General features: G+C 43.2%; 1 protein-coding gene across 1 annotated transcript in view; it reads left to right on the plus strand.

The window, feature by feature from the left end:
- The window catches only part of OBSL1 (obscurin like cytoskeletal adaptor 1), a 58,138-nt gene that overhangs the window by 11,777 nt on the left and 34,833 nt on the right, over positions 1-11,528 (plus strand). The window contains exons 5-9 of the mRNA XM_075319674.1: positions 2,684-2,959; positions 3,759-4,031; positions 4,694-4,966; positions 7,103-7,375; positions 11,004-11,276. Coding sequence (XP_075175789.1) covers positions 2,684-2,959; positions 3,759-4,031; positions 4,694-4,966; positions 7,103-7,375; positions 11,004-11,276 — 1,368 coding nt within the window. The remainder of the gene's footprint in view (positions 1-2,683; positions 2,960-3,758; positions 4,032-4,693; positions 4,967-7,102; positions 7,376-11,003; positions 11,277-11,528) is intronic.

The following is an 11,528-nucleotide window of genomic DNA, read 5'->3' on the forward strand; positions in this document are numbered from 1 at the left end:
TGAGAGGGCGGGGCACAGCACAGGGATTCTCTGTGACTGTATCTGAGAGGGCGGGGCATAGCACAGGGATTCTCTCTGTGACTGTTTCTGAGAGGGCGGGGCATAGCACAGGGATTCTCTCTGTGACTGTTTCTGAGAGGGCGGGGCACAGCACAGGGATTCTCTCTGTGACTTTGTCTGAGAGGGCGGGGCATAGCACAGGGATTCTCTCTGTGAATGTTTCTGAGAGGGCGGGGCATAGCACAGGGATTCTCTCTGTGACTGTTTCTGAGAGGGCGGGGCATAGCACAGGGATTCTCTTTGTGACTGTTTCTGAGAGGGCGGGGCATAGCACAGGGATTCTCTCTGTGACTGTTTCTGAGAGGGTGGGGCATAGCACAGGGATTCTCTCTGTGACTGTATCTGAGAGGGTGGGGCATAGCACAAGGTTTCTCTCTGTGACTGTATCTGAGAGGGCGGGGCATAGCACAGGGATTCTCTCTGTGACCGTTTCTGAGAGGGCGGGGCATAACACAGGGATTCTCTGTGTGACTGTGTCTGAGAGGGCAAGGCATAGCACATGGATTCTCTCTGTGACTGTTTCTGAGAGGGCGGGGCATAGCACAGGGATTCTCTCTGACTGTATCCGAGAGGGCGGGGCATAGCACAGGGATTCTCTCTGTGACTGTATCTGAGAGGGCGGGGAATAGCACAGGGATTTTCTGTGACTGTTTCTGAGAGGGCGGGGCATAGTACAGGGATTCTCTCTGACTGTATCCGAGAGGGCGGGGCATAGCACAGGGATTCTCTCTGACTGTATCCGAGAGGGCGGGGCATAGCACAGGGATTCTCTCTGACTGTATCCGAGAGGGCGGGGCATAGCACAGGGATTCTCTCTGTGACTGTATCTGAGAGGGCGGGGAATAGCACAGGGATTTTCTGTGACTGTTTCTGAGAGGGTGGGGCATAGCACAGGGATTCTTTGTGACTGTTTCTGAGAGTGCGGGGCACAGCACAGGGATTCTCTTTGGGAATGTTTCTGAGAGGGTGGGGCATAGCACAGGGATTCTCTCTGTGACTGTTTCTGAGAGGGCAGGGCATAGCACAGGGATTCTCTCTGTGACTGTTTCTGAGAGGGCGGGGCATAGCACAGGGATTCTCTCTGTGACTTTGTCTGAGAGGGCGGGGCATAGCACAGGTATTCTCTCTAACTGTATCTGAGAGGGCGGGGCATAGCACAGGGATTCTCTCTGTGACTGTTTCCGAGAGGGCGGGGAATAGCACAGGGATTCTCTCTGTGACTGTATCTGAGAGGGTGGGGCATAGCACAGGGATTCTCTCTGTGACTTTGTCTGAGAGGGCGGGGCATAGCACAGGTATTCTCTCTAACTGTATCTGAGAGGGCGGGGCATAGCATAGGGATTCTCTCTGTGACTTTATCTGAGAGGGCGGGGCATAGAATATTATTTGGTTAACATTGTTTTATCTTACTTGTTTGCCATTGTTTGGAATTCCTTTCCATGTTTGGTATTTCTTGCTCTCTATTGTTTTGCTGTTTAGTCTTCATTGTTGGATGCTATTCATTTACCTTTGGACCTTCTTGGTCTCCATTGTTTGAACTTTTTGATCTTCATTATTTGGGCTTTCTCAGTCTCTATTGTTTGGACCTTCTTGGTCTCCATTTTTTTCTTCATTGTTTGGCCCTTCATAGTTTACATTGTTTGAACTTTTTGATCTTCATTGCTTGGGATTTTTCAGTCTCTATTTTTGGACCTTCTTGGTCTCCATTTCTTGGACTTTTTTGGACCCCATTGTTTGACATTACCTATTGTTTTTTATTATTTGGCCTCCTTAGTTTGAAGTTTCTGTTGTCTATTGTTTTGTATTGTTTGGTCTCTATTATTTGATGTATCCTGTCTCCATTTTTTTGATCTTTCTTTGTGTCCATTTTTTGTATTCATTGGCCTCCATTGTTTCCTCACTGGTTATAGACGAATTGATAACTGGGGAATGAGCATTCCTAGTAACACTTGTTCTTGTTCCCGACTATCAGGTCATCCAAATAGGTCGAAAATTACCCTGATGAATGAGTAAATTCCTCTTTCTTTAGGAGTGATGAATTTTAGCAACCTTTATCATGTTCATTTTCAGCGGCACATTGGTTGTGTAAACAGGCGATCTGCTGCTGAGAACAATAATAAACTGCACAGAATTCTGAATTTTGGTCGGCCGGTCCAAACTATCTATTTAATAACCACTGATTAGCTAGCACATAGCTGATGTTTAACCGCCAACACAATTTTTTTTCCTTCATTTCCAGTGTTCATTCTCCATTTCTGATTCCTAATTTATCTCCTTTAGAGAAAGATCAATGTCGGGAGGTTTCTTCTTTCCTAAAATACCTCCCAGCTCGCTGATTCCAGGGAAAAAGACAGAAGTTGTTTTTAAATACTTTGCACCCTTTTGATGGTAAAATTGTTTTAAAAAATAGTTTAATAGTTTTAAGTAGTTTTGCAACATCCAGACATAATGCACATAATGCACGTCCTATCTGCTACAGAGCATTGGAAAAATGCGGGGCTTCATACCAATGCCTGGTTGATGAACATGGCGCAATACCTTTCCATCTAGAAGAGGTTCTGCAGTAGCTGTCTTGATTGTTATAAAATCCCTATGACTCAACTTGTATATTTTTTTTTTATAGCCAAGGGGTCCAGCATTGCCCCGGCTTCAGGAGAACCATCTAATAGGACACTGGATGCCGGACAACCCGTTTGTCTCAGCTGCCAGGTGCCCAGCTCCGGGGCTAAAGTGCGCTGGATGAAGGATGGCCAGGAGGTGGAGGCAGGAGGACGCTTCTCCCTGCAGTCAGATGGCAGGATGAGAAGACTTCTTATCTCGTCACTTGACCCGTCAGATAGTGGGATCTACACCTGTCATCTGGGTAATGACAGCACCAGCTTCACCGTCACTGTCCCCGGTAAGACGTTCACACACAGCAATATGCTCTGATCTACACCCTCCATTGTAGCTCTGCAAGGTGTTTAGGGTCATTGTCATTGAATCTATGCCCATTTTCTGCAGCTTCTATCAGGTTTTCCTGCAGGATTGCCCAGTATTTAGCTCCATCCATCTCCTCATCAGCTCTGACCAGTTTCCCTGCCCCTGCTGAAGAAAAGCCTCCACACAGCAGGATATGACCACCACCATGTGTGACAGTGGGGATGTTGTTTTCAGGGTAATTAGATAATAGTGAGAGATCAGGTGTCCCACCGCTCTTACCACTAACTCCAATCTGAATATATTATTCCATGTCTTTATTATATTTAGCTAGGTACAGGTCAATGCATTTCAGCCCCCTTCCTCAGGACATATAGCAATGACACGAATAATAGTTTTCAGGGTGTGTAGTGTTAGTTTTCACCACACATAGCTATTTACATTTAGCCCAAAAAGTTTTCCTTTGGTCTCATCTGACCAGAGGACCTTCTTCCACTTCTCGCTGTGTCCCCTACATGGCCTGTGGAGAAGGTGCTCTGCTTAAATGAGACTAAAGTAGAACTTTTTGGGCTAAATGCAAAACTTTATGGTGAACACCATATAAAAAAAGCTCAAAAATGATCCAAATTAGTCAAAATAAAAATGTGAACTCATCCAGTAAAAAACAAGACCTCCCAGAGGTCCAGTAACAAAAAATAGGAAAGGTATGGCTGTCAGAATACGGCAACAGAAAATGTATTGAGTTACTTTTTAAAAACGTGTTTTAATTTTGTTTCCAGAGCCTCCAGTAAAGATCATAAACACCAGTGATAACACCGAGCACAAGTGCGTGAGCGGAGAGCCGCTGGTGCTGAACTGCGAGGTGTCCCGGGAGAACGCCCGGGTGCGCTGGTGCCGGGACGGGGCGGAGATGCAGGAGGACGAGAACATCAGGGTGGAGTCAGATGGAAGACATCATAGACTGGTCATTATGTGCAGCAAACCCGAAGATGCCGGAGACTTTGTCTGCAATGCCGGAGAAGACTCCGTCTTCTATCACGTGTCCATTTCAGGTGAGGAATAGACATGACAAATCACACTGCTGTATTCACAGATAAAGGATGGGAACTCTGCATATTAGTGTAAGTCCAACTAGAAGTGCACCCTGGACAAGTTATAATGTTATAATGTTAAAGGGGTGTATTCACTTTTAAACAATTCTTTACAGCTTACATTTAAATGTAGCATAAAAAATTGAGTCGTTCTGTGCATACATTACATTACTTATCCTGAGTTACATCATGTATTATACTCCAGAGCTGCGCTCACTATTCTGCTGGTGCAGTCACTGTGTACATACATTACATTACTGATCCTGAGTTACCTCCTGTATTATCCTCCAGAGCTGCACTCACTATTCTGCTGGTGCAGTCACTGTGTACATACATTACATTGCTGATCCTGAGTTACCTCCTGTATTATACTCCAGAGCTGCACTCACTATTCTGCTGGAGCAGTTACTGTGTACATACATTACATTGCTGATCCTGAGTTACCTCCTGTATTATCCTCCAGAGCTGCACTCACTATTCTGCTGGTGCAGTCACTGTGTACATACATTACATTGCTGATCCTGAGTTACCTCCTGTATTATACTCCAGAGCTGCACTCACTATTCTGCTGGAGCAGTTACTGTGTACATACATTACATTACTTTCTGTCATACTCCCTACAGATCCTCCAGTGAAGATTATAAACACCAGTGATGACACAGAACATAGATGTGACAGCGGGGAAGCTGTGGTGCTCAGCTGTGAGGTGTCCCGGGAGAACGCCCGGGTGCGCTGGTACCGGGATGGTGCGGAGGTGGAGGAGAGCGGGAACATCAGGGTGGAGGCAGACGGGCGACATCATAGACTGGTTATTCCATGTGCCCGACCGGAGGATTCGGGGGAGTTTGTCTGCGACACTGGAGACGACTCGGTCTTCTACAATGTGATGGTGACAGGTCGGTGACAAGTCTCAGAGCTTCACACCATTGTCTTCTCCTATCAATGAACTAATTCCAATATCTACGAGTCTGGCCGGAGTCCAGAGATAGAAATAGCACCCGATATAAAGAGCCGGAGATTGGGTATTAAGATGTGTACAATAAAGGGGAGAACTGGAGAAGACAACTGGATCCAAGTCAAGACCCCGCGCTCCTTCATTCATCATGTAGAGTCATTTCATAGTTTCATAGTTTTTAAGGTTGAAGGGAGACTCTAAGTCCATCTAGTTCAACACGTAGCCTAACATGTTGATCCAGAGGAAGGCAAAAGTCCAGAGGAAGTCATATTTCATAAAAAGTGAAATAACAAAAGTGGTGTGATTCCGACCACTGGGTCATTGCAAAAACAAATTATGAAAGTAAACTATTAAAAAAATTCCAAAAAACATCAATAAATTAGAAATTCTCAGAGACCATCACATCTCCGAAAAGTTGTCCCAAATTTTTCCAAAGATAACCCTTGGCCTGCTGATCGGGAAAGGGTTACCACAGGTCAGACCCCCACACGTCACACACAGAGGGACAGACTTTTTTTTTAAACTTTAAATTTTTATTAAGATTTTCAATTTATGTACAGAAAATAAAAAGTAAAATAAAATCACAATTTTTGAGACACATGTCCCCATAAGGAATAAGTACAATGAATAATGAATAAAGTTGCAGTACCTGGTGGTAAAATTTCACGCCAAAGCGCCTACCCCGCAGACATGAGTTACCCCAAACTGAAGGTGAGGCCGCTGCGACTTGAGGGACACCTTACTAATAGTTATGAATACCATTGGGTACCAAAGTATAACAATAAACTTCACAACTAGACAGACAATGACAAGACAAGTGAGGGGGGTTAAGGAGGGAGAGGAAGGGTGGCGGGGGAGAGAATACAAGAATCCAGACAGTTTCCCTAGGGCCCACAGGCCTGGGTCTTACAGGTTCTCACCCCCCCCCCCCCCCTGCGCATAGTAGTCCCACGGTGACCATGAGGGCCAGACTTTAAGGACAGGCCATCATGGATTTTATTTTCCCCAGGAAAAAAAAAGCATTAATTATAAGAGCAGATGACGCGGTTTCAGCTGGAGCTGAATTCATAATTCTGCTGGATTCAAAGCGCTGAAATCTTACAACCTCTCATTTGTTTAGGAAAATAAAGAAAAAAATAACAAACAGTTATGCTTCACTATACAAACAACAACAACAACAACAATAAAAAAAAAGCTAAGAAAGGTAATAAATAAATGCAAGATATATATATATATATTTTTTTTTTAATTTAATTTTATTTTTTTTTTCTTTATTTTTTTATTTCATTATTTTTTTATTCATTTATTTATTTTAATCCAGTATTTTTTTAGAAAATAAATTTAAGCATAAAAAAAGTTTGTATGCTTCCTCAATAGGAAAAAATTAAATGAAAGATTAAATTAAAAAAAGTTATAGAAAGAAATTTAGAGCAGCTCCTATTAAATCATAACAATAATAATAATAATAATAATAATAATAATAAATGATAAAAAATATGAAAACATCAAAAACATAACAATATAAAAAAAGAGTTAAAATGTATAAAAAAAAAAGGGTTTGAAAATGTTTATGAATCTGGAGGTGAAATATAAGATATAAATGCAGGTGTTTTAATGCATAATTTAAGTACACCTCGGGCATAAAGCCTGTACTACAGAGCTGAAGGTTCTCCATATGCCACCATATGGTGTCTCCATACAACATGCTATCATGGGGATGGATATTCCCCCTCAATGAGAGGCAATCTGCTTTTGTATATGATGGAATCAACCATCATTTTTTGGGTCAGATTTTACATAGATGTAAAAGATTTGATCGACTGTTTGGACCCTGAGCGATCAGCAGTGGACGTTTTACCTTTCTCTGCAGTGCCCCCACAGGGAGAATGGAGTATTACATGATTCCCATTGAACTCAATGGAGTGTTTATGAAATGAAAAACTCTGGATAAAACTTTGAGACCCCATTATTGTTACAATCTAGATAATCATTATAGTCTCTATATATGACATAAACCAGGTCCCATTGTTCCAGTTGCTATTGTTCCCCCCCTCTTATTCTTCTTTGTCTTCCTTAGAGCCCCCGGTGAGAATAGTGAACACTAGTGACGATGCGCAGCACAAGTCTATGACCGGTGATAGCGTGGTGCTGAGCTGCGAAGTCTCCAGAGAGAATGCACCCGTGCGCTGGTACAAAGATGGCGCCGAGATACAGGAGGGCGACAATATGAAAATGGAATCAAATAGAAGAGAACGAAGGTTAATTATCTCTGCGGCAAGAACGGAAGACTCCGGAGAGTTTGTATGTGACGCTGGGCAGAATTCCGTCTGCTACCATGTGACTGTGGCAGGTCAGTGTCACCACAATGTAAACCATTAGAAAAGGCACTTTCACCAGTGCTATGTCTACCATAGAGAAAGGATATGGAATTGATGTGTGCCCCGTGATGGCAGTGACCTAACAGAAAATGATTTTTCCATTATTGTGCAGATGTATAAAACTACTATTAAGGTGAACTTACGGTATATAAATTTACACAGTCACCACTAGGGGGAGCTCACAACCTACAGATTTATACAGTCACTACTAGAGAGAGCTCACTACATACAGATTTATACAGCCACCACTAGAGGGAGCTCACTACATACAGATTTATACATCCACCACTAGAGGGAACTCCCTACATACAGATTTATACATCCACCACTAGAGGGAACTCACTACATACAGATTTATACAGTCACCACTAGAGGGAGCTCACTACATACAGATTTATACATCCACCACTAGAGGGAACTCACTACATACAGATTTATACAGCCACCACTAGAGGGAGCTCACTACATACAGATTTATACAGCCATCACTAGAGGGAGGTCACTACATACAGATTTATACAGCCATCACTAGAGGGAGCTCACTACATACAGATTTATACAGCCACCACTAGAGGGAGCTCACTACATACAGATTTATACATACACCACTAGAGGGAGCTCACTACATACAGATTTATACAGCCACCACTAGAGGGAGCTCACTACATACAGATTTATACAGCCACCACTAGAGGGAGCTCACTACATACAGATTTAGACATCCACCACTAGAGGGAGCTCACTACATACAGATTTATACAGCCACCACTAGAGGGAGCTCACTACATACAGATTTATACAGCCACCACTAGAGGGAGCTCACTACATACAGATTTATACAGACACCACTACAGGGAGCTCACTACATACAGATTTATACAGCCACCACTAGAGGGAGCTCATTACATACAGATTTATACAGCCACCACTAGAGAGAGCTCACTACATACAGATTTATACAGACACCACTAGAGGGAGCTCACTACATACAGATTTATATAGCCACCACTAAGGGGTGCTCACTACATACAGATTTATACAGCCACCACTAGAGGGAGCTCACTACATACAGATTTATATAGCCACCACTAAGGGGTGCTCACTACATACAGATTTATACAGCCACCACTAGAGGGAGCTCACTACATACAGATTTATATAGCCAACACTAGGGGGAGCGCACTACATACAGATTTATACAGCCACCACTAGAGGGAGCTCACTGCATACAGATTTATACAGCCACCACTAGAGGGAGCTCACTACATACAGATTTATACAGCCACCACTAGAGGGAGCTCACTACATACAGACTTATACAGCCACCACTAGAGGGAGCTCACTGTATATACACATTTATACAGTCACCACTAGAGGGAGCTCACTACATACAGATTTATACAGCCACCACTAGAGGGAGCTCACTGTATATACACATTTATACAGTCACCACTAGAGGGAGCTCACTGCATACAGATTTATACAGCCACCACTAGGGGGAGGTCACTACATACAGATTTATACATCCACCACTAGATGGAGCTCACAACATACAGATTTATACAGCTACCACTAGGAGGAGCTCACTACATACAGATTTATACAGCCACCACTAGAGGGAGCTCACTACATACAGATTTATACATCCACCACTAGAGGGAGCTCACTACATACAGATTATACAGCCACCACTAGAGGGAGCTCACTACATACAGATTTATACAGCCACCACTAGAGGGAGCTCACTACATACAGATTTATACAACCACCACTAGGGGGAGCTCACTACATACAGTGTTATACAGCCACCACTAGAGGGAGCTCACTACATACAGATTTATACAGCCACCACTAGAGGGAGCTCACTACATACAGATTTATACAGCCACCACTAGAGGGAGCTCACTACATACAGATTTATACAGCCACCACTAGAGGGAGCTCACTACATACAGATTTATACAGCCACCATTACGGGAAGATCACTACATACAGAATTATACAGTTACCACTAGAGGGAGCTCACTACATACAGATTTATACAGCCACCACTAGAGGGAGCTCACTACATACAGATTTATACAGCCACCACTAGCGGGAGCTCACTACATACAGATTTATACAACCACCACTAGGGGGAGCTCACTACATACAGATTTATACAGCCATCACTAGAGGGAGCTCACTACATACAGATTTATACAGCCACCATTACGGGAAGATCACTACATACAGATTTATACAGTCACCACTAGAGGGAGCTAACTACATACAGATTTATACAACCACCACTAGAGGGAGCTCACTACATACAGATTATACAGCCACCACTAGCGGGAGCTCACTACATACAGATTTATACAACCACCACTAGGGGGAGCTCACTACATACAGATTTATACAGCCATCACTAGAGGGAGCTCACTACATACAGATTTATACAGCCACCATTACGGGAAGATCACTACATACAGATTTATACAGTCACCACTAGAGGGAGCTCACTACATACAGATTTATACAGTCACCACTAGAGGGAGCTCACTACATACAGATTTATACAGCCACCACTAGAGGGAGCTCACTACATACAGATTTATACAGCTCTTATGAGTTCTATATTAGTATTATTCCCTTGGCTGTGATCTCTTAGTGGTGACTTTCTGCAGCCAGAATTATATCATCTATCAAGATAGAAAAACATATACAGTGTATCCTGAAATCTGAATAGTGGACAATAGCATTAGTAAAGGTGAAATACATTAGATGGAGATCTCAGTGAAGACTGGATCTCAGTTTGAGCTTTACTACAGGGACAATGTCTACTCTAGCAAAAATTTCCAGAAACAGGCTCTTTACTATTTACAGGTAAAGGATAATTAGGGAACTGTGCCTTTAATTAATTAACGACTCTTGGGAAATATTACATTGCCCTATGGCGTCAGTATCCAGTTGGAAAATGTTGAACATAGATGGTAGTAGCTATAATTGTTTGTGACTGTAAGGTTGTCAAGACTGAAGTACCTAGCCTGAAATGGCTGATAACAGGGAACAATAACTGGGCCAAGATAAAGCTGAAATAAACTTTGGATTTGTAGCTTTGTGGAATAACTTTGATCTATAATCTTGTGTCATTTTACTTTTGAATTCTCTTCCTTTTCTATTATTCAACATCCGATGTCATTTCTTTGTTGCCAGTCTGGGATTTCTGCACCTTTATAGTCAGGGACCTTCTCATGATAAAAGATAAAGCTCTAGATACGTCAGCACAGTGTCAGGCAGCCGCCGTGAAAGTGCCAATAATAGCGGATGCGGGAAGCTTTGTATAAATCACAGTCACATCCCTGGTTCATTCTCTGCAGCCCGTGCTCCTCCGAGATGGAGATTATCTCCGGGAATATATTCTCCGACATTATAATGTGACAGTAAAATAGGAGATTCACGGCACATGGGGTTCTATGGAAGGATTTTATCTATGTAGCCATTATTATGTGATAGAAAGTGGCAGAGTCTGAGGAAAATGTGAATATATTTTAGAAAAAATGAAAAAAAAAAAAAAATTCATCACTGGGCATTCATCAGCGTTTTCTGCTGTTTTAGAGCCTCCAGTGAAGATTGTGAACAGTGATGACGATGCTGAGCACCGACACGTGAGCGGGGAGCGCGTGGTGCTGAGCTGTGAAGTGTCCAGAGAGAGCGCCCCGGTGCACTGGTACAAGGACGGCGAGGAGCTGGAGGAAAGTGGAAACGTTGTCCTGGAGGCAGAGGGCTGTCACCGCAGGCTGATCGTCCTCTCTGCCCAAACCCAGGATTCTGGAGAGTTCGTATGCGACGCCGGAGACGACTCTATTTTCTACAATGTCTTTGTGAAAGGTGAGTAACGCTATTCATGTATTGTTTATAGAAATCTATGAACGAAGGGATTATTGGTTCACTTCTTCTAGAACGGGGCCGAGGCCGGTGCCCTATGTGGTACCTTCTATTGGGACTCTCTCCACCGCTTAGGGTGTCATATAGTCCCTAAATAATAATGTGATAGATTACCACCGCCATTCAGTGCCCAATACCACCTCCATACAGTGCTTCTCTGGTATAGCAAGGCCACCGGGGTAGCTGAGGCTAGAG

This window comes from Anomaloglossus baeobatrachus, chromosome 7 (genome assembly GCF_048569485.1).
Source record: "Anomaloglossus baeobatrachus isolate aAnoBae1 chromosome 7, aAnoBae1.hap1, whole genome shotgun sequence".
NCBI classification, from domain to species: Eukaryota; Metazoa; Chordata; class Amphibia; order Anura; family Aromobatidae; genus Anomaloglossus; species Anomaloglossus baeobatrachus.